A 22,229-nucleotide genomic window follows, 5' to 3' on the forward strand; every position below is an offset into this window, starting at 1 on the left:
TCTTCCAGGATATTACAGGAATTCGAGATAAATCATAGAGGGACCAGGGAAAGGGGGAATGAAAGTTTATGGCAAAGGACCAGGGGATATTGCGTCCTGAAAGAAGAGAGACAATTGACATTCGAACCTGAACGCCACATTCCGGGAACGCGTATGGGGTACCAACAAGATCATCTCAAATTGATTAGTTAAAAGAACAAGAAATAAAGGGGAAAAAAATAGAAAAGTGGCGTGCCAGTCATGAACACCACTGATGAGGAATCGAGTATCAGGACTGTGTGGTTTGACGTAGCGGCCTGGGGCCATAGAAAGGGATAAGGGCGCCTTTCTTTTGCAGGTTGCGCATGTACCTATCTCCCATAACCCACCGTTCCGCGATCTCTTCATACATAGGGTCATCGATTAGGTAGACCTGGAACGAGTGAATGCCCTCCAAAGTAGTGAACAGCTTGAGGAACCGACGCAAATATTTATTCCGGTCCTCTACCGCAACGGCTAGAGATTGAATCGTGCCCATGTCCGCGACAATGAGTGTAAGTCTCTCCAGGTCAAAGTGTTCCTTGATGAAACGGATGAGTATCGACCAGCTAACTGTCAGGGAACGTTCGCTCCTAGTAGCAGTTGGCCTGCCGGGTGCTCGATAATTCGCTGGAAATTTCAAAGTCAGGTGCCGTATCAGCCGCAATGTCTCATTGGGGAAGTTGTGAAGGAACCGCATCATGTATTCGGGTTCCTCTTCGATAAAGGCGAAGCGGTTCTTGGAGTAGAAGATGTCTCGCGCGTCTTCGAACATTTCTTTGTCGACAAGAAAGTATGGCACAGGCGACCGGAAGCAAACGCAGTGCGAGGAGACCGCTGACTGCCGAGGGTAACAAAAGCAATACATCTTTGCTGCTGTGCACTCCTCACAACAGATAAGCGGAAACTGGTCTGGATTCCGCTGCCGTTTGCGGTCTTGAAATGTCACGTAGCCAGCGCTGGCGACGCACTCCCGTCGCTTTCCCACAAGATGATCCCAGTGCACAGTAAGAGCAAAGCGCAGTATCATAAGCTGCAACTCTTTCGGAAGATCTCGAAACCTGAACGGTTGCTCGAGGGGATCAACTTGTGAGGTCAGCTTGGATACCGCATGCCTCGCCACAGTCCGAATGGTCTGGACGGGAGCATATTCAAAGTACAAAGCACATTCATTCAAAAGAGGGAAGTTATCCATGGCGTCGACCAGCTTCTGCGCAGTCTCAGCATCCTTAACTCTAGTTTTTAAGGAGAATGCCCTGAGCCGAGTCATCCGTGCCGGGACGAGGTTGCAGAATTTGACCCAGAGGTTGTAGATAGAACGATGGATGCCGGGAGCGTTTTTGATACTCCGGTAGTCGTAGGGGTGTAACTCAACATGGAGGATGCGGATATACTGTAGGTGGCGCTCGGTCGCAGAAAAGAAGGTCAAAAGGTCCATCTGGTTTCTGAGTGTGGCTTTGAAGCGATGATGGCTGAAGAAGGTAATTGCAGCATCTTCCCGTACAGCCCGCGAAACCCAGAAGAGATTGCAAGGGAGTGGAGGATGATCGCAAACGTTCGCACCATGGGTACTCTCCCAACCATTAATTGGGTTGGTTTCAGGAGACGATCTATCAATCAGAAAACATGCGACACTGTTCTCATCGCGGGTCTTTGTCCGACTCTTCTCACCAGTGATGCAGATGGTACAGTCTCTGAGGAGATGCACATACTTATATATCAGTTTCCTCGCTTGTTGAGGGAGATCCATGAATGTGAGACGAGACTTCCCAGCGGCATTAGGGGTGAGATCCATCTTCTCGTCGTCACCCTTTACCTCCAGCTTCACATTGTCCATCTCTATATCAGAAGTCTCCATCTCAATGTCGCAATTGGCTACCATCCCCAGATCAGGGGTGTTGTCCATCTCGACGCCGCCGGAGCGATCCATCTTGGACCATAGATGCGTATCTGTCCCTAAGCAAATCCTTTGTCAGCCAGGAAACATAATCAGTCAGTTCTCCAAATGTAGCATACGCGTCCCTGTATTACCAGCCCTGAACGACGAGTCTCAGGCAATCACTGGCCTGAACGGCGAACGACAACCAGTGGACAAGGAGTAGATAGCAGGAGTAGCTAGGTGTGGATAATGGCCAGTACACTGAAAGGTCTAGATGGTTCCTAATGACGGCATAGATGGATAATAAGTAGCATGAGGGGTGATGAGAAAAGGGAATGAAGCATTGTCAATGAAGAAGCAGGAAAAGTGAAGCCATTGCATTAACGTGCTCACAGCGGCCGCCAGCCATCGAGGGCGGACATCTTCACCAAAATCCTCTGTGCGCGCACAATGAACAAAAGGTCTATTACACTTCAACATTGGGCTTCTCCCTTCGTTAGGAATGGGTATCATTTTGACAGCTTTATAGATTTTATTATTTTAAGAACTGCTTTCCACCTTCACCTTTGAAACAAGGCCCTTGATCTCGCTCTTACACAGGCCCTTGCCGGCAAGTTGACACTCCCCGCATTTCCTCCCCACAGGCAAGCAGACGGTCTGTCCCAACCCAACGAGAAGCTTATTGATCTCATGCCACTTATCCTTTGGCAGCCAGGACTCGAGAGCCATGCGGGTCTCTTCCGGGTTCTTGGTCTTGTGCCAGCCCCAGAGATTGGTGATGCGATGGACGTGGACGTCGACGCCAATACCCTCATGCTTGCCCCAGGCCGCACTCATGCAGAGATACGCCATCTTGGGGCCCACTCCTGGAAGCTTCATGAGCTCCTCTGCGGAGGAAGGTATGTCTGAATTGTACTGATCGCGCAGGATGACGGCGGCCGCCTTGATGTACTTTGTTTTGTTATTGTGGAAGCCAACGGCGCCGATGAGCTCGTTCAGACGCTCCGGGGATACCGCAAGGATATTCTCGAGGTTCAGCGTACTGTCCCGAAGGGGCTTCCTCTCCTCTTCATCCTCCTTCTTAACTACGGTGGATGCTACAGGAGCAGCTCCGCCTTCTCCCAGCTCGGTATGCAGTCGCTGCATGGCCACAGCAGTTACTGTGTCTTTAGTCTGAGACGACAGCATCAGGGCAATTAGAGTCTGGAACCGTCGGTCTCTGGGAGATGATCCTCGCCAATACAGCTCAGCGCAGCCCATTGTATCCACAGGAGCGGTTGGATTCTGCTCTCTCATCTCCTTCACGATCGCGTACATGGTCTCCCAGTTTGAAGGCGGCTGGACCGTGACGGTGCCGTCCTCCGCTGTCGTCTTCCGGGCAGGCATCCGACGCGCCTTCGGAGCTTTGGAGGTTGACTCGGTTTTCTCATCTTTCACGATCACCTTGCTGGGAGATCTCGTAGAACTTCTTTTCGAGGTCGCGCGTGGGCCTTCAGACGCGTCGATCTCACGTCTCCGCCGTTTTGTTGGAGGCGCCAAAAGGTCTTCGATATCGTCTGTATTCGCTGAGGAGAGGGAGGAGCAATCATCGTCGCTTCCGGGAGCTTGTTTCACTGTCGAATCAGCTATCTTCGCGGATGAGCTTCCAGAGTACGCAAAACTGCGAAGGGCGTTAGAGGCCACGGAACTCCGTGTCTGGCGCCGTGTAGGAGGTGAAAGGACTTGGACGATCTTCGCGGTGTCCTTGGATACCCGGGAGGTTCGCATCGTAACTGAGCATTGCCGCCGGAGGACGGCTGTGTCTATGACAAGAGATTTTCCCTTACCCCTGATTTGCGAGCATGGAGATTGGCAGAGCATCCGCCATCCGCCGCCACGCGAGCGCCGAGACCGTGGAGCTGACGGACCCACGGCAGCTTAACCTCGGCGCAGCTGCAGCAGCTGGCCGTACCGCGTCCGATTCCAACTGTCTCCAAACAACACCTCACTTTGCTCTCTCCCGACAGCTCTCACGGCGGATTCCAGATCTGGCCTATTGCATGGCCTAGCAAAATAAAAAACCAGAGGGCGAGATCAAGGACCATTGGACCACAACATTACATTCCATCTCCGATCGACCATGGCGTCATCGAAATCCGCCCCCTCGAGCTCGACAACGCAGCGTCTCCTCCGCGAGCTGAAAGAATACTCAAAGAACCCGAACGAGGCACTACTGCACCTTGGGCCCGTGAACGATGATGACCTGCTACACTGGGAGGCAGTTCTAAAGGGCGTCAAGGGGACGCCATATGAAGGTGAGCTGGCCGCCCCACTCAACTACTCAACTCCTCTTTTCCACCCCAAACCAACAATCAATCCCACATAAACTCAATAAACCCCAACACTAACCAACGGTATATTCATTCTAACAGGCGGCCTCTGGCACCTCACCATCACCATCCCCCCAAACTACCCCCTCTCCCCTCCCTCGATCCGCTTCACCACGCGCATCTCCCACCCCAACATCTCCTTCACGACGGGCGAGATCTGCCTGACGCTTCTGACCACGGAGCACTGGAGCCCCGTGTACACGCTGTCGTCGACGATGTCAGCGATCCAGCAGCTGCTGACGGATCCGCGGCCGGAGTCACCGCTCAACGTGGACGTCGCGGCGCTGCTGCGCGACGGGGACCTCGTCGGGTGGGAGAGCATCGTGCGGTTCTGGACGGAGGAGGAGAGGTGGAGGGGGTGGAAGTAGGTAGTTTGCGGACATACCTTACGACACATTAGGTACATACATGGGTTACGAGATGGAGATTGCGTGTCTCGAGCTGAGCGTCGTCGACTCGAACCGCCTCGTATATCATATCACGAGGATTTAATACGGCTGGACGAATCTACCTTCTGAACGGAGATACATACAGTACATACCTTTATCGGGGCAGAACGCGATCTATACACTTGACAAGGGGGCAATGAGTTCCAAGGAATGAGAAGCGAATCCAGCTGGCCTGGCTGGCCGTTTTGTGGACGACAAGACACATACACACATACATACATGAATGACCTATATACCATGCGATATGGATGATATGACCTTTTGTGTGTTTTCTACATATTTCAAGACGTATGTACAGGTACAAGAAAAGAAAACTACCATGTTATGTTTACTTTACTTTTTACTTCTGACGACCAATCTGTCCTGCATATCTACTGTACGGTAATTGCTACTGCATTCAAATACTGTACATATTCCATTGACTGAGAAATCAATTTTCATCAACCAAACTCGCTCCTATGGATTACTTTGCTGTCAAACTCGTGACAACATAAGAATGGTAACCCAGGACCCCAACTTACCCGCGAGTTAGTAACTCCATCTTTACCTAAATCCTGACTATGAATCCATTTAGTCTTGCAAGAGAAGAAGGATTAAATTAAAGAGAGCCCCGCAATTAATTCATGCTTTAAAAAAAACCTAATAACATCATCATGAAGAGCTGTGCATGTGAGAGACGCTCATGTTTTAACCCGAATGTACATACATGAATGGATAGACAGACAGATAGACCGAGACTGACTGACAGGCATGAAAAAAAGATGAGGTAATCATAGCTGGTAGTCGTTCGAGAGCAACTCATAAGGTAGGGAGTAAGGTGCAGACCCTCGTTGCCTTTTCAGGATGAAAGGGAAAGAAACGCCTTGCAATGCGCAATCTCTAGCCAAGTAAGAATTCTAAGTAGGAAGGGGAAAAGGGGGAAAAAAAAAAAAAAAAAAAAAAACAAAAGGCCTGCTGTTCTCTCTATCGCACCAAAATCCAAGCAAGCCAGATAGTGGACGGATCCAATTACAGCGCCATCGCAACAGCCACAGCTCCTCCCAGCATAGCCAGAAACTCCTTCTTCAGGTTGGTCGTCGTGGACGCCGCGCCGGTCTGCAAACTGGGTGGTCCGGCAGTGGTGCCGACGGTGGCAGTCGCCTGCTCGACAGGGTTGACGACCGTGATGGCGGTGACGGTGCTGATGTCGCCGTTGGACAGGGTGGTCGTCCTCATCTGTGTCGAGGTGAAGGGCGTGTGAGAAGTAGAGGTCGTCGAGGGCTTCGGGGTCGTGGAGGGGGTGGACTGGCTGCTTGAGGTGGTGGTCACCAGAGTCGACGAGGGCGTGGGACGAGATTCGGTCGTAGCACTCGAGGAGGAAGCAGACGAGGAAGACGTGATCCCTGATACAGTCGTAGAGTCGGTCTTTGACTCGGCAGTTGAGCTGGGAGAAGGAGCAGGCTTCGTCGTCGAGGGCTGGCTTTCCGACGAGGTCGTAGGCTGTTCGGTCGGGGTCGCGGCCAGTGTAGACTGAGTCTCCGTAGGAGTTGACTCCGCGGTGGCGTGAGTGATAGCAGCCGTAGCCGCAGCGGTCGAGTTGCCCAGAGGACCGCCCTGTCTCCTTGCGAGCTTCAGCAGGCGCGTCGCGAGGGATGCATCTTCGTTGTGGAGGGCCTCGACAGCGCTGATGTCCGTCTCGAAGATGCCGTCACGGAATCTGGCGGACAGAGAATGCAGCAGGGCGTGGACGGAGCTCTCATCAACACTGTTCAGGTACTCCTGGAAGGAGAGGTCGTCTGCAGGAGACGGTTCGACCTCTGCGTCTGGTTCTTCGGTCGGTGAAGCTGCGAATGCAGCACTGACGAGGAGGGAGAGGAGAAAGAGGTTTAGGAGTCGAAGCATTGTGAAGAGGGTTTATCAATGGCGATAACGATAACAGTGACTCTGCGAAAGCGGTCTGTTGGGGACTCAGCCGGTCCAACAGCTGGGATTGGCGCTCAACCGCAGTTGTTGACAGTGTTGGAAGAGAGAATCGAAGAGCGCGTCGGGGAGAATAAAAAAGAGAGCTAGGTGCACGCTTTCGTGCTTAGGCTTGGGGCGAAGGAATGTGGCTGCGTTCGTTTGCTCCGTTGGTGGCACAGGTTTCGCTTCACGGGAAGCCGGATCTGGCAAGGAAAAGGCACGAGCATCAATCCATGGGCGTCATCAACGAAGCAACAGTGACAGGAACAAAAGAAGCGGGGAGCGGAGAAGGTAAAAGAAGACTCGGGCTGAGGTGGCGGTGGAGATGGGGAGACGCAGCTGAACGAGACGGAGGCCTAAAGATGGGCGCTCTGCGTAACATCGGCTGCACGTCTACTCGCCCAACACGCATCCAATGCAGCTGTCAGAGCTCTTGCTGGTTAATCAGAATATCCTCGTATTATACAATCAGCCAGAGCATGTATACTATTCAATCCCTCCATATCCTCACGACTCCATTGTACTGTTTTGACTTCTGGCCCTGGCACCGAACCACAGCACGGCGCTCGGAGCGACCGTGGAAACCATGTCCAGGCCTGTCCAGATCCACGCCGGTCGGCTACCGGGATCGTCAGCCCTACTTGGCGATCGCGCCAATCCCTCCCCGCCAAGGCGGCTGCAGCCATATCGTGTCTGGGCATCTAAGCATATTTATATCAGCATCTATATACATGTCTACATATAGATAAAGATGGAGTCTGCATCGTTCCAGCAGATCTGTTGTGATAACATCTCCAGAGCGTCGAGATATGCGCGCGCCATGCTCGCCGGTGGATCCAGTCTCAGCGCACGAGTCACCCGTCGGCCCGAGTCCCGATGGCTGCTTCCTGCGTTGAACGTCATCATCTGAAACAAGACCACATTCAACCTGAAACTTTCGGTCTGCTGCCGTTCTCGAATACGCCATGCTTCACGCAGTGAAGGACGGATTAGTTCTCTTTCATACGTGTTTTCTCGAACGAGATCAGGATATATCCTCATTGCCAATAGATTGATGACGCTACGTGGACCTCATACACTTGGGCAGATCCCAGGTTCTGCGTGGAACAGCACGAGAGCCTGACAGACATGACAGGACCAGCCATTACTGGCCAGGTTTCGACCCCGTCTCCGCACGCTGCACAGCCACTCCACCGGTTTGCATCTCTGATCTCATGATCTGACCCTCTCAAAGAGAGCAGAACATCTTAGGATGTGTGTTCTCCATACTGAACTGCATCCCCAGTTGATATGCACAGCACTGTACCGTCCACATGGTACCTAGGTACAGAGTACTCCGCTTGATAAGATCTTACACTGGCACTATTAAGCGCATATCACACAGACCCGTCTCAAGATCCAGCAGTGTCGAAAACCTCGCAAGAATGTTCCCCCAGAGCAGCTTTTTCCTCTTGATCCTCTTAGGATCATCTATCCATCCATCACCGGAGAAAACCCGAGACAAGCCTTTCCGCATTGGCTATATATAAACATCCCGGAACAACCCATACTATTCTTAGAATCATAGGACCCATGGCTCCGGCTGCGGTGACGTGTTACACCGTGTGTCGGTATAAATAGCCTGCAGAGCGCCGCACATGGCATTCCCCCGCACCGCACTCGCAAGTGTAGGTGCATTGGCTGCTAGTAATAGCGGCATCAACAGAAAGCAAACAGATCGATGAATTCGGCCTGATACGAGATGAGATTTCCCACAGTACGTATATAAATAAACTGATTGCTACAAGGTCAACCCTAATATCCACTTCATCGTATCATCCATTCTATCCTCCTCTCAATACATACGCCTACGATGGGAGCGATCTCATATGACCTATCTAGAACCTTCATTTGAGATATGTGTCTCAAGATATCAAAAGCCCATTCTGCCTATTCTCTATTTTTTTAGAGCACAGAACCCAGTAAATACTAAATAACACTGCGTTTTACCCTCCATCTCTCATTCATCCTCCCAGCTCCAGAAATCCCACAAACGGACTCCAAGCTACCAGGTACCTACCTAACACCAAATACTGTTACCTATTATACCTTCGTAGGAAAAGGAAAGAAAGCGACTTTCGCGGTCTATCAGAGAGAACTTTCCAAGACTGCGAAAGGTCTACCACATCGCAGGATCTCAATTCTTGCACAGTACGGTCCATCTCTCCTCCATAGAGAGCCAGAACCTCGAGTCATCAGACAATGAAGATACACTCAAAGAAAGAAAAAAAAGGCTTCCTCAGATCCCCTCTCAACATCACCCTCAACCTCAAAATCTAAGAGCAGATGCACATCCATCAATCTGTAGTTACTTAGGTAGGCAGAACTAAGGGTGGTTCCATCTCAAGCTAGTTAGATGCTCTAGGGCATCTATCTGAGTAAGTAAGTTAGGTACCTAAGTAAGCAAGTAAAGAGATACTTACTCCCTTTGAATCACATCTCATCTCATGTAGAATAGAGATAGATAGATTAGATTAGATAGGTAAATATATCCCCCACAGGGCCCCCTTTCTTTTCCCACTTCCTCTCTCTCTCTAACCACCCCCAGTGCGCTTCTTCTACTTGTACAGTACTCTGGCTTGTCTTATCTTCCGGAGGTACTGTTTCTATCACTTCATTTAGGTGTCTAACTCACTACTTCTAATCCTTTTCTCGGATTTTATAAGAGATACCTACCTACCTAACCTACCTATTTGCTTCCGCCACCATGTCAAAAGTCTAGAGTTTAGATAAATAAACAGATATACAGATAGATAGAACCTCCATCCCTCACGGTGCGGGGCGGGGCGGGGCAGAGTAGCGTGGCGGGGTCTTCGAGGGAAGCACGTGGTGGCTGCTCGAGCTACCCTGAGATAACCTACTGTCCGAAGGTAGTAAGTAGTAAGCGACCTCTTTTGTTCTAGTGGGGGTGTGAGTCGGACCAGCCACAATGTCTACAGTTTACAAAGCTGGCGAGCAATGCTCAGTATTCGATGTTGTCTATGTATAGAGGGTATTCCTAGGGTAGTAATTAGGATCTTAGGAACTTTGTGAACATGCTCGCGAGCCTGATCTCGATGCGCCCTCGTTTTCTTGACGTCCTGGGGAAAAAAATAAATAAAAAAATCCTTCGCTTTGTCCTCGAATTCTCCGGATACCCACTTGATTAGCGCTCTAGTGGCATCATCAAGGTTGTATCCCCCAACGGTGACCAGTTCCACGGAAGGCGTTTAATTGTTTAGATAAGTTGACAGTTCGCGAATCCACCGTTGGAATGCTAGCCGGATCCGCTACTGCTGCTGCTGCTGTTGTCATGGAAAATTCGGGCAAGGTGATGTGCGAGGCGCTCTATGTACATGTACATCAGATAACAAATATCAGAAATCAGGCCTGACCTAGCAGAATAGGTACGGACGACGTACAGTACAGTACATGGCTGAATAGGCGGGGTGGAAAACATCCCACCGACGTCACGATCATAACCGAGTACTTATACCGTGTATCGTATCTCATCGATCGTTTCCTTCGTGCTATGCTAGTGATAGACGTTAACACATCCAACCACCCCTATTCAAACCAATCGATTGATCGATTTTTAAGACTGGGCATGGACGGGCGGCAACAACACCAGGCGACGGACAACGCCGGCAGAAAAAGACATAATGGTCACGATACCTTATCGTGTGAAAGAGTTGGAATACAGCCATCATCTCAATCCTACCTAACTGCGGGGCAGCGGACTTAGGTACTCTGTACTCCATACACTGCAGCAGCCGTCAGGCCAGCAGCAGCAAATAACCTCAAAATGATTCGCTGTCACAAAATCTCTGGCTAAACCGCATTAAAGGCAGCTACTGCACGTTCCGATCTCTAAGACAGAGACACGGACCACCAATAGGCACCGGCACTCAAGCAGATCAGAATGAGGCTGTGCAAAGCTTCAAGTAATGGGTTCCCGAGCTGGAGCCGGAGCCGCTTCAAATCCAACGCTTCTGCTTGGCAGCCTTGGCCTTGCTCCCACCGCCAGTCTTACATGCTCATGCTGCTAGTAAGCAGCTAGCAATGCTGCGAATCACGGCTCCCTACGGAGGAGGGAGTGTACGCTAAATCAACTAAGTTACCTAAGAATCAAACGCTCAGACCTGTCTGTCTCGAGCTAGAGAGCTGCGTTAGGTAGGTAGGCAGGTGTGCCTGTTGAGCGTGCTGGTGACAGTAGTACATGCCGTATGACGTAGTACCGAGGTACAAACGTGCCAGGAGAGTGCTTCGTCTGTAGAAAAGAAAAGACAAGCAGATCTTTGACGACAGCCAGTTCGCTAGTCTAGTTGTCATTATGGAATGTTTCGATTGTATGGTCTGTTGGTGAAACCAATGAGCCCTGAATGCTCCGCAACACCATATCAAATGGCGGCTTGAATTCATATACTGTACCATCCTAGGTACACAGTACTGTTGACCTGTAGTCCTCATGGAAAGTCGAGCCCAAACCGATCCACTCCTTCGCCGGCAATAGATATATAGAGTACACACATCAGGCAGACAGGTATTTGAAATAATGGCGATGCCAAAGGACATGTCTTGTCGGTTGCGGCACCGCCAAAGCCAATGTCATTGCAATGGCATCTCGCTGCCGGACTGCATATCCGTGCCGGACCAGAAGAAGCTGGTCCAATCTTCAGGAAGCATGTCGATGTCTTCAAACCAGCTGAAGGCATTCTCCGGGAACGCGCTGTCGTCTGGGAGGGGAAGATCGCTCAGATCTTCCAACGGGACAGGGCCGGCGGGCGGCGACACTGAGAGGTAAGAAGGAGGGACGGCGGCTAGAGGTTCACCCTCGCAAACGGGCGGTGTTTCGACCAAGTGGGACGGCGCCGGCGCGACGTCGCGTCTGCCCGTTTCTGATGATGGTATGTTTCGAGCCTGGACCGCACTCGGTGCAGGTCCTCCCGCGCTCAGGGTCTGCCCTGTAGATGATGGAGGCAGAGTGGTGGCGGGTTTAGGCGCGATTGGAACAAGGGCACTGGATGGCCGACGGTATCTCCCAGCAGACTTCTAATCAACATGATCAGTATCACATAAAGATTGTCTGCCTGCTCAAATCGAGTCGTGTCCTTTGCCTTGGTACTTTTGTCGAAGATCCCATGTCAGCCTCGCGCCTAAGCTTGCTGTGCTCTTCCGGCGAATTGCAAGGGCTGCGGTTGCAGAGACGGCATATCGAGAAGGGTCGCCCCTTCTTGTTGATGCGGATCAACGGTCGATCTGTTTGTTCAGCAGGATTCGACAGATAAAAAAAGCACAAGGATTGGAGACATACCATTATGTCGACAGTTCGTCACGCGATGACCGCGCACGCAAGCTTCGCAAGCCCACTTCTGACCGTTGATGATCATCCCTCGTGAGATAGAAGAGTAGAGAGCATGGCGGTGGTCAGGGAGCTGGAATTTATAGGGCTCTTCAGCCACAGCAGTTGGATTGTGCGGTCGTAAATGAGGAGGCCTCGTGGAGTAAACTCAAAACACAGCAGCCCCTCCTCGAGGCGGCATGCATGTGGTGTGGAAATTACACCGAGGATGGCGGGCTTGTCGTCACAGCGCATGGTTCAGAGGGAGAGAGCTAAGATGGGAGATCGACACGCTATTACCCGGGTGCTTCTAAAACAGGCAATGGGAAGTTTGCTGACAGCTGACGCCGTGTACAAGGGCTTACATGTACTCATTTGATTCCAGCCACGCTGGCTATACGCAGAGCTTCTCCAGGTTCATCGGGTGTTACACTGCGATCTGCTGGGGGGGGGGGCAGGTGGCTGCTTGAGGCGGTCCATCGCCAAACGGATTATTTCCACTGTCCTCGAAGATTTTCCGGGGGAAATCGCAAAAAAGCCAGAAATTAAAACGTGCTGACAGGCCACCGTATCCTGAGGGATTTTTCCTACCGCGTCTGAGCTTGGTCAAGAGCCAGAGACGCGAGTAGCGCCCGGGCTTTTCCAGGGCTCCCGTTGAGGTTCAAAGTGCGTGCATCCGTATGTGGTAAGTGCCGGCTCGCATCCAGGGAGCTCCACACGGCAACCATTTGATATAATAGCAACCGCCAAGCCGTTGCTGGATATGTCAATTCCGCGAAGCATGATACGGGAGAGTAATGAAAAGGAGCCGTCTGCCACTGGCGAGCTGCCAAATGGGTGATAGCTGAAGGCGGTAGTCCAGATGCCAGCTGGTCGGCGGAGCGCATGGTGATGTTGGTGGCTCTGAAGCTCTGTGGTTGGCAAAATCCCTCATACAAAACAGCGGACTCTGAGCCACACGTAGACCCTCTAGCTCTGTGCATACTGGGGGGACCTCGAGCCCCGGAAGCGTTGCTGGAGCATCCAGCGGCCCATAACGATTAAGTAATGGGAATCTCGCCCGGCGGCAGGAAGGCTTTGGCAGAGGACGGCCATGCTCCTTCGAAACATGATGTTGAATTTTGGTTGTGGCAGTTGTGCTCGGTTCGCTATGGGGCGGTGTTGGGACGACGCCAAGCGGTTAGCAGGTTGATCCCCTGGGGAGCTTGGCCGCGTGCTTTTCTTCCCCTGGTTGCTGACCGCTGCTCTGGTGCTGGTGCTCAATCCGTCGCCTGGGCACGTTCATAGGGATGCTACAGCGCTGACGAGCGCATGTCGTCGACATGGGTGTCCTGGACGATGACGATGTTGCTGAACACGAGTGATGTCCGGGATGCCTCGAGCAGCAGCTCCCATGCGCCGTCGTGCAGATCCGCGCATCCTCACGTGAGGCTAGTCTCTCACCCCTAACTTCGGGATGCTCCATCCCCAACCCCGAGCTCGAAGAAGTCAAACAGTGATGCGACTGTGCGGCATTTTTAACCAGCGATCCACTTGGAACTGCGTGCTTAACTTGCAATTTAATTCTCCGACCGAATTCCAGACCCGATCCGCTCAACGCAGTGACCTAGGTAGCGGCCATAATATCAACACTTATCATCCGTGATGGTCCATCGCACAGATTCCTGCAAGATATTGTTCTGGTCTGATGAAGCATGTTAGCCTGTCACTTTTCACGTGGACCATCATAGCGTTCCTCGTAAAATTGTTTCTTCAGTACCTGCTTCTAATGCGCCAATATCGATATGTCGGTTTCCCGGTTTTCTCCCTGCTAAATCACCTGCAGGATTAGGGCCATGGATCTGAGAACCCCTTCACAGCCTCAAAGCCATGACGTCACTCGCACAGAGGTATCGGCCTGGTCTTGAGTATCTAGAGTGCCCTCTTCTTCGTTGGCAACCCCCCGGCCCCTCTAGGTACGCAGGTTGGTAGCGGATGAACAATGTTTTGCCCGGAAGTAGAGGTTTGGAAGCCTCTCAACTTAGAACTCTGTCAGGCCTTGAATATCGCGCAAAAACTCCTCTAATTTCTTGTCCTCCTGGATAGGAAAGCGGGCATTGATTATGCAAGGAGATCCCTCTACAACCATGATAACTGCAGAACGATGGGCATTATGCAGGGCACAAGACCACGGGACACGCGCAGTAGAAGGATCACAGGAAGAGGAAAGACAGATAAGACCAGACACGAATTCGGAAGATATATCAGAGACCGCAATTATACTTGGTATTCTTCAGTTGGTTTCATATGCCAGAGAGGATTTAATTCTGTCAGTGTCACCTCTAACACCATTGTCTGTGCGATAATATGTGTCCTCCTCTTCCTACCACAATCCCATCCATCTTCCTAGATGCCAAATCGGTGGCAGAAACGAACAAATCAGACCAAGAATCAGATATTGCAGATTTCCAATTGGTTGCTTCACCTCATCCCCTCCAAGACTGATGATACCGACTTCCTTCCCCACCAATCTTTCATGATCGCCCATGCTATCATCAGAACGTATCTTCCCCTCCGCCATCGCTACCATCGCAACAGCAACGTCCGCATAGCTGACTCTCTGGCTGACTTCCGTCTCGCTCAATCTGACGCCGAAGCTGCGGTCATGGACGATGGCGCCCGGTTGGACAACCATCAACCGAATCCAGGGGATACTGCGAAGGTAATCCGTCGCGAGTTGCAGGTCTCGATAAACGTGGTAGCAGGCGGAGTGAAGGATGTATTGCAATAACTTCGGAAACGATGCCATCAGGACAGGGTTGAGAGCAGAGGAAGAGAGGAACACCAGCGTCGGAGACTTCCAGGGTTCGCCATTTTCTTTTTCCTTTGCCTCTGCGCGGAGGGCCTCCAGCGCCGAAACGATCACGTAGCTGGTCCTCTGTGCAATGGAACAGCCAGGTTCGTTGTTATTCTGTGCGACGGTCGAAAATATCACAGTCACGCCTCGCAAGCAATCCTTGAGTAACTGTTTATCCTCCAGATCTCCAATGTATTCAGTGACGTGTGCGGAATTTGCTGACTTGGGAATCAGAGCGTGGAGTTTGCTCCTGGAGCGAGCATAGACATTCAGTTTGATGTCGTTCCTGGGCAGGAGTAACTTGAGGAGTTCGGAACCTGTGGAGCCAGTCGCGCCGAGGATGGCATAAGTAGTAGGGGGCATTATGAGACTAGGTAGGACAGATCAATACAAAAAAATCAAGGGACCTTGCTGAATGGAATTTCTTGTGTTGACACTCTGAGAGTGCCCAGCCAGAAGAGGACTACTATAGGAATTCATTTTTTTTCTTTGACACTTATATAGATACCTGCCTAACCTTTTGAAAAGCACCGGTGGTGTTGTCGGAGGAAACGGAGTCCGGGTCCTAAACTTTTGAGTCAAAGTCGGACAGCTTGCTGCAACTCGGGCCCGAGACGCAAGAGTCCGTTCTGAGTAGGTAGTCGATCAAGCCGGGGGATCGGCAATCGGCATGCCCGATGTCCGACGCCGACGCTATATCAGAGTCCGAGAAGGACGATATCAATTTCACCTTGGGAGTTTTAAGATGGTCTTCGATGTGGAAGGATTATCTTATCGACGACTTAATACTCTTCCTGTTCCCAGCTTTAGTATTTATTTTCTACATTGAATGTTAAAAAAGTTAGTCTAAAAAATGAAAGGCTGCCCAGACAATCGGTAGGTATATATATACTGCTATATAAAAAAAAACCCTATCTACATAGATCCAGATATGCCAAAATATAACAATCTGGCATCTTGATTAAATAAATACTTAATAAAGAAAACAACCGTTCAAGACTTGAGGGGATTATAACTGTTTGAAGGTTTCTCCAGGAGTAGCCACTAAGCCCTATGCAGATACACGGATCACATCCAGGGACTAGGTAGGTGTCTAATCAAAGATCTTGGAGTATTCTGAAGCCATTGAGTAACGATATCAAATACTCATGGACCATGCTGAATTTATTACGATTTGTTTTCTTCTTCCTCCAGCCAACATCTAGTAGTTTCAACGAACTTTTCGATCGCTTCCATTCTCATACTTCCTCTACACGTATGCAGTTACCGCTAGCCATCTTACGTGGATAGCTAGGTAAGTCAAGCACCTAAAAAAATCTGTTGATCTTATCTACAAAGTGGTAGTAAATCCAGGGCAGAGTTTCAATTGGTCAGTCAGACCGGAACGCACACCTCGGGATGTCGCCGAACCCACGAGTCCATGCTGTACTAACGCATATTTCAAAACGGCTACCGCGTAAGCTAACCTTCCTTAGACGGAAATCCCACAACCTCCTCCCACCATCGCCATCACCAATCATCATCCATCGTCATCATCAAAATCAAAAACCGACACAAATGAATCTTTCTTAATGTTTCCATCCAATGCATATAATGTTTCACAGGGATTGATTCAAGTACTTACAGGTCCCAAGACCAACAACAGACAGAAAGTACCAATCACACCGGAATAAAAGACAAACTCTCCGAGGCTCGAACCGTCACACTGTGGGCCTCGCATCTAACCTTAACCGCAGCTACGCAAGCACCTCACGATTGGTAGGCTAGCCAGGTACCAGGTACCAGATATCTAGGTACCTAGCCACATAGGTAGATACGTAAGCCCCTACGTGTGCAGCCCTAACATCCGCTTCTACTTACCTGTATATATTCTACTCAGGTACCGCACGGTGGTCCGTTCCTTGGACTTTTCCAAGTTACCTACTGATCTACTTGATTGCTTACAGATTTATTGCTTCTCTGCTCGGCTGAATCGATGCCTTGCATGCGGCACAGTTAAGCAAGTACTGTCGTACAGAACATGCACCTTTGGTCTGGCGCGCGGGGAGTTCGTAAAGGACGACGACCCAGGCCCACAACGCCATAGAAAGGAGCGGGAAGTCTTCTCGATATTTAAGGTCCAGTTACTAAGGTAGGCGTCTCAGGCACTTATCTACAGAAGTACCTAAGAAGTACCTAAGAACTATACGCACTACCTGGTACTGACTTGACATGCTCCTAGGCAGTACTTCCACGCATACATTAGCACTGACCCAATTGGAAGTAGGCCCAGCTATCAATGTACGACCGCCCTGAAGTGCCGCACTTTAGATATTTATCACCAGTACATACATGCATATCTCCCACCCAACTGTCACTGACGAGCCTATTTAACGATTTCATCCAACGGAGAGCAAGAAAGAGCTCCAGACCACCAATAAACCCAACTCAACCAGCTAGGTCTCTATCATGCAAGCAATAGATGAGCGGACACGAAATCCGATGATTGACACGCGACCGAACAGATAGTTCCTTCCGATGCGGCTTCGAAAAACTTCTGCAGGATCCTCCGACTATAAAGGACCTGGGTTAGGATGCTAGGCCTGGCAAGGGAAGGACTTGCATTTCTACACCTCGGCCGACAGATGAGCTCAGGAGTGACTTGTCACTGCAAACGTTTATTTCCTGGTTACTGCTTTCAAAAGAAGCTGGTCTGTCGTCGGACGCTTTCGAAGGTCATATATCGTCGAGGATTGAATCATACCCACCCAACCAATCTTCTACTGATAACCGCATATAGGCCAAGACTAGGGATTGAACTTGACGCGAATAAAGTTCGATTACTAGTCTACACGAATGGATAACAATAGCAGTAACAGATGACCAGGGGAATAAAATCCGGCTAGCCAGCCAACCTCCGGATCCAACTGTACAATTGACGGCAAAAATATTCTTGATCGCAGGCAAACGTCTCCAGTCGATACTATGGACGAATCTGCAACAGAGATCCAGACCCAACCATCTAATGCATATTAATAACGAAAACCAGAACCGTGAGCCGAGGGGTAAGGAGCCGACTTCCAACAGTTCCTTCAATCATCGCTTAGATCACGATGATGGAGGCACCGAAGAGCGTGGACACGCCGACGACCAGAGCGCACGCGATGGGAGCGAATGTCATGTCAGGAATACGCAGGCCAGTGGCAGCACCAGACGACGTAGAAGAGCTGCCGGAGCCGGTGCCAGTGCCAGCGTTGACATCACCGGAGCCGGGCTTGGCGGTACCGGTGGACGCGGTACCCTTCCACTGGCTACCATCACCACCGAAGCCAGGACCGTCACCAGCACCGTCCTTGAGGAACTTCAAGGCAGGCTCGGGCATGGCGGGGAGGAGGTCGTTGCTGTCGACATCCCAGTTGGGAGCGTTCTTCTGAGGGCAGGCATTGGCGCCACCGGTCTGGTTGTAGCCACCGTCACCCTGCGGGTTGGGGGTGTTCTTGAAGGCCTCCTTGAGAGCGTCATAGTCAGGGCGCGGCGTGACGCTGTTGCCGTTGATTTTCACCAGGCCGTAGTCGCTGCCCTCCTCAGAGTACTCGTACACGAGACCACCGGAGTAGACACCGGTCATCTTAGTCGAGTAGAGAGCGGAGACCTCCTGGAACTTACGCTCGTTGGTGTTGCAGCCGTACTCGGAAAGGAAGAGAGGCAGACCGTAACCGGTGAACATCTTCACCTTCTGGTCCCAGCCGGACGTGGTGTAGGAAGACGGGTCACACCAGGAGTAGTCGTTGAAGGCGAAGAAGTCGCTACGCTCATCATCAGTACCGCAGTTCATGTACTGGGCCATCTGAAGACGGTTGGTGTCGACATCGGCCTAGAGAACAGCGAGTCAGCATGCATCCTTCACGATTTCAGGATCGGGTCAACACGTACGGCAGAGTATCCAACAGGGACCTGACGCAGACCACGGGCCTTGAGGTAAGAGCGGATATCACGAGTGACAGCCTTGACATAGGGAGCAGCCTTGGAGGAGGGGCCGTCGTTGATAACCTCGTTACCGGAGAAGAAAGCCAGAGTGTTGGGGTACTTGGCAAACATCTCGACGGTCGCGAAGACGTACTGCAGGTACACGTCGTTGTACGACTCCTTGGGGCTGGCACGGTTCAGCGAGTACTTGGGAGTGTTGACGTCAAGGACAAGGTAGATGCCAGCATCAGCCAACGCGTTCATGCACTCGTCGTGGCTCTTCGAGTTGTCGACCGAGTAGATACGAACGGTGTTGACACCCAATTCCTTGAACTTCTCGATGTCGCGCTTGCAGACATCGGGCTCAGCAATGGGATCCTCCAGCTTGGACGAACCGCCGGGCTGGTAGTCAACACCGCGGATGTAGAAACGCTCGTCACCCTTGAAGAAAGCGTTTCCCTTGACAGTGATGGGGGTGACATCAGCACGGGGCTTGACCTGTTGGGGCGCAGCCATAGCGGTGGAAGCCCCCATGACGATGGCCGCGGCCATCGACGCGACGGTGGCCTTCATGATGATGAGTGGAAAAGCCGTCGAGACAGGAAAAAGCGATTGATACGACGGTCCCAAAAGGAGTGGTGGGAAACTCGTCAGGCGAAGTTACAGGATGCTAAGTTGATATCGATTTTAAGAGAGATCTAAACGAGATGGACTATCAAAAGAATCGGAGAATCGAAGACAAGGTGAGTTGAAGATGCAGAGAACAAACAACCGGAACGAGTGACGGTTTATTCCTGTCTGGACAAAAAGAAGGAGGAAGGAGATTGGTATGAAGGAGAAAGAGGCAGTGAGGAATGAAGGAAGCCAGGGCGAGGAAAGGGCGGCCAACTTTTAAGCCACACCCTCGAGTCCAAGAGCCCCGACGTTCTCCTCCCCTGATTCTCCACCCCGCTGCGATGGCCAGTTGCATCGTCAGTGCTCCTGAATCGTACAGTAAGGCGGCGGGATCGCGACATGGGCGGAGGTACCGCTGCCACCGGGGCCCGCCGGTGGAGGTACATGCAGCCACCTGTAAGAGCGCCCGTACGGTATCGACTGCAGGAGGCGGGAAATGGGATCGGCCAAGGATAGGCAGATCAGCCCAGCAGATCGCCGTGGAGGACCCTCAGCAAGCGGCCCACGGGACATGAGGGTGTCGTTTCAGTCCTCGACGGTGCGCCCAGTGCTCTGTCTCGGGCGTCACAGGTGCTGTCCCAGAGATGTACCGTGCAAGCCGGTAGGGAGTCTAGGGACGGCTGATGGATCCCAAACGGGCCTCTCCATGCCCAAACAGAGAGATGCAGGCCATTTTCCTGGCAGATCGAAGACCCCAAGAAGCGATGATCAAGGAGGCGTTCTGCCGCTCAGTTGCCCAAGAGAGTACAGTTGGCCGTGGAGGAGGGTGGTGCACCTCCACTCACGCGCCAGGAACAGGGAGCGATGGACAATGACAGGCCCTGCTGCGGAGAAGAGAAACGGAAAGCCTCTGGATCCCCTGGCCATGGTGTGCGTCTGATATCTCGCTGTGCATCGTGAGTTGTCGATGCCGTCTCCGTCGTGGAGAATCGCTGTCGATACTCTCCACTGGCGCTAACCGTGTTGGGAACCCTCGATGTTCGTCCTCCCGCTCTGACGCGTCCTCGCCCTCCCTGTCTGCGACGCTGTCTAACGACTTACTGCTGCAACGGATACTGTGCAGTGCACGCAGTACGCTTTGATCATTGATTCCATGATAATGATGCATGTCTACCTCTCGTGGGTTTCGCATATACTCGTCAAGACACCCGCCACAGTGACCGCGATGCGGAAGCTTGACCCTTTCTTGGCATCATTCTTGAACCCGGCATAGCCGACGAGATTGAGTCTTGGCTGCATCCGATGCCCGAAACCCTACCACTTGTCATTCCTCCAGACTCGAAACAAGTAGGAATTCCTGCTATCTATCTCAGCGCCTCCCCCAAAAATCAGGGTTCGAGACCCAACGCAAGGATGTGGAACATCACGATTCCTGCTTTTCCTTGGTCCAACGTCAGGGCTGGAAATATTCTTGGCACTTTTCCCCAGGGCTCCAAATTTTCGGTATATCTAACAGCAAGCCTGTTGAAGAGCACATCAAACGGGATATTCCATGCCTGCATATGCCTCCTTCGAAGCCAGCTGGAATATATTCCCAGAATAACCTCTTGGGTCGCGCTTCTTCTCTGTCCATGGTCCACTACAAGACCCCTCGCTCGTAGATCCTGCTTCCCTGCTGTCTCTTCCAAAAATAGCCGCGGTCGCAGGTCATGTTCTGGACTCACGGTCTGACGCCGTGGACCTCGGTTGATCCGGCCTTAGGCGAGACTCCGCGCTCCACGATGCTTCACGAGTCTGATCCAGAACAATTCACCATGGGGATTGGACCAGAACAACAGAATATTATCAGGCTGCATGATTTCGCGCGTCAAGATAGCCAATCATAATGGCGTATTGAATGACGATTTTGTTTCGCTGTTCTTCTGGCAAATCAGTTTGCTCCGAGGGCCCACCGATTGATACTGTGATTGGGAGAGGGTTTCAGAAACCAAGGTTCCAAGCCGGTCAAAGCCATCATATTTTGTATGGGCGTTTCACTGCTATTATTTATCAGCCGTAAACAATCCCGTTCAAACATGGTGTCTGCTCCCGCCTGAGTATGCTTCCAGACTCGGGCGGTAAATGAACTAGCTTCCTTCGAATAACCGTTGGAAACTCGAAATCGCGATGATAAGTGTCCCGTCCCAGCTGGATGACGGGAATGAGGCGTGCGGACAGTCGAGTGCAGGATATCACCTTGTGTTCTTCTCTCCCTTGATCTCAATAAAGTTATGGCACCTTTTAATCTGATAAAAGGTGCCAATTACCCGTTTGCTGCTCCAGTTCAGCGTAAGCAAGCGTGTGTCACCATCCGATGAAGCTGGCTATGGAAGTTACGACATCAACGACTCATGCCAGCATGCTCGATTGGCTGACATGTCGTCTTGAACATTCCTGAAGCATGCCAGAGCTAACTACCATCACTCGTCATCGCGTAGACCAATAGTATGATGTTAATAAGTGGCACAGTCTCAAAACGAGACTACAAGCGTATCATCTTATATATCAAAAAATCTGCAGTACTGTTACAATTGCAATCGCAGTCCTAGGAGAGCGTGTACTGCGTACGATGTGATCAAAAATGTGACATACAACTGCCAAGAATCCGATAGATAAAACTAAACAACAGGTTCGATAATCTTATCCCGGACAGACCAGGAGAGAACGGACCGGAACTGCTTAGTTACCAACATGGAAAGACACTGAATCAGGCCCATGTGGTCGCTACGGACAATAATTGTACAGTGCATACTGTGGAAGATAACGGAGACAAAACTGG

At 51.3% G+C, this 22,229-nt stretch overlaps 8 protein-coding genes across 8 annotated transcripts; 1 reads left to right on the forward strand and 7 right to left on the reverse strand.

The window, feature by feature from the left end:
- Positions 1-268: 268 nt before the first annotated feature.
- Positions 269-1,948, reverse strand: VTN00DRAFT_3434 (uncharacterized protein; the record flags this gene model as incomplete). Its single annotated transcript, XM_069429751.1, has 1 exon — positions 269-1,948. One exon carries the CDS (start codon positions 1,946-1,948, stop codon positions 269-271), a length of 1,680 nt encoding a protein of 559 aa, XP_069282815.1.
- A 489-nt stretch (positions 1,949-2,437) lies between these two features.
- VTN00DRAFT_3435 (uncharacterized protein) lies at positions 2,438-3,664 on the reverse strand (the record flags this gene model as incomplete). The annotated part of the gene is made up of 1 exon (XM_069429752.1): positions 2,438-3,664. The coding sequence occupies one exon, from the start codon at positions 3,662-3,664 to the stop codon at positions 2,438-2,440; it is 1,227 nt and encodes a 408-aa protein (XP_069282816.1).
- Positions 3,665-4,016: 352 nt separating this feature from the next.
- On the forward strand, positions 4,017-4,634 carry VTN00DRAFT_3436 (uncharacterized protein; the record flags this gene model as incomplete). The annotated part of the gene is made up of 2 exons (XM_069429753.1): positions 4,017-4,191; positions 4,309-4,634. 2 exons carry the CDS (start codon positions 4,017-4,019, stop codon positions 4,632-4,634), a joined length of 501 nt encoding a protein of 166 aa, XP_069282817.1.
- A 1,089-nt stretch (positions 4,635-5,723) lies between these two features.
- Positions 5,724-6,596, reverse strand: VTN00DRAFT_3437 (uncharacterized protein; the record flags this gene model as incomplete). The annotated part of the gene is made up of 1 exon (XM_069429754.1): positions 5,724-6,596. The coding sequence occupies one exon, from the start codon at positions 6,594-6,596 to the stop codon at positions 5,724-5,726; it is 873 nt and encodes a 290-aa protein (XP_069282818.1).
- A 795-nt stretch (positions 6,597-7,391) lies between these two features.
- On the reverse strand, positions 7,392-7,697 carry VTN00DRAFT_3438 (uncharacterized protein; the record flags this gene model as incomplete). The annotated part of the gene is made up of 1 exon (XM_069429755.1): positions 7,392-7,697. The coding sequence occupies one exon, from the start codon at positions 7,695-7,697 to the stop codon at positions 7,392-7,394; it is 306 nt and encodes a 101-aa protein (XP_069282819.1).
- A 3,585-nt stretch (positions 7,698-11,282) lies between these two features.
- On the reverse strand, positions 11,283-12,064 carry VTN00DRAFT_3439 (uncharacterized protein; the record flags this gene model as incomplete). Its single annotated transcript, XM_069429756.1, has 3 exons — positions 11,283-11,726; positions 11,800-11,933; positions 11,989-12,064. The coding sequence occupies 3 exons, from the start codon at positions 12,062-12,064 to the stop codon at positions 11,283-11,285; spliced, it is 654 nt and encodes a 217-aa protein (XP_069282820.1).
- A 2,313-nt stretch (positions 12,065-14,377) lies between these two features.
- On the reverse strand, positions 14,378-15,214 carry VTN00DRAFT_3440 (uncharacterized protein; the record flags this gene model as incomplete). The annotated part of the gene is made up of 1 exon (XM_069429758.1): positions 14,378-15,214. One exon carries the CDS (start codon positions 15,212-15,214, stop codon positions 14,378-14,380), a length of 837 nt encoding a protein of 278 aa, XP_069282821.1.
- A 2,719-nt stretch (positions 15,215-17,933) lies between these two features.
- Positions 17,934-19,369, reverse strand: VTN00DRAFT_3441 (uncharacterized protein; the record flags this gene model as incomplete). Its single annotated transcript, XM_069429759.1, has 2 exons — positions 17,934-18,704; positions 18,764-19,369. The coding sequence occupies 2 exons, from the start codon at positions 19,367-19,369 to the stop codon at positions 17,934-17,936; spliced, it is 1,377 nt and encodes a 458-aa protein (XP_069282822.1).
- Between the last annotated feature and the right edge of the window lie 2,860 nt (positions 19,370-22,229).

The sequence above is a fragment of the Thermoascus crustaceus genome, assembly GCF_041956765.1.
Source record: "Thermoascus crustaceus strain CBS 181.67 unplaced genomic scaffold VTN00scaffold_15, whole genome shotgun sequence".
Classification (NCBI taxonomy): Eukaryota; Fungi; Ascomycota; class Eurotiomycetes; order Eurotiales; family Thermoascaceae; genus Thermoascus; species Thermoascus crustaceus.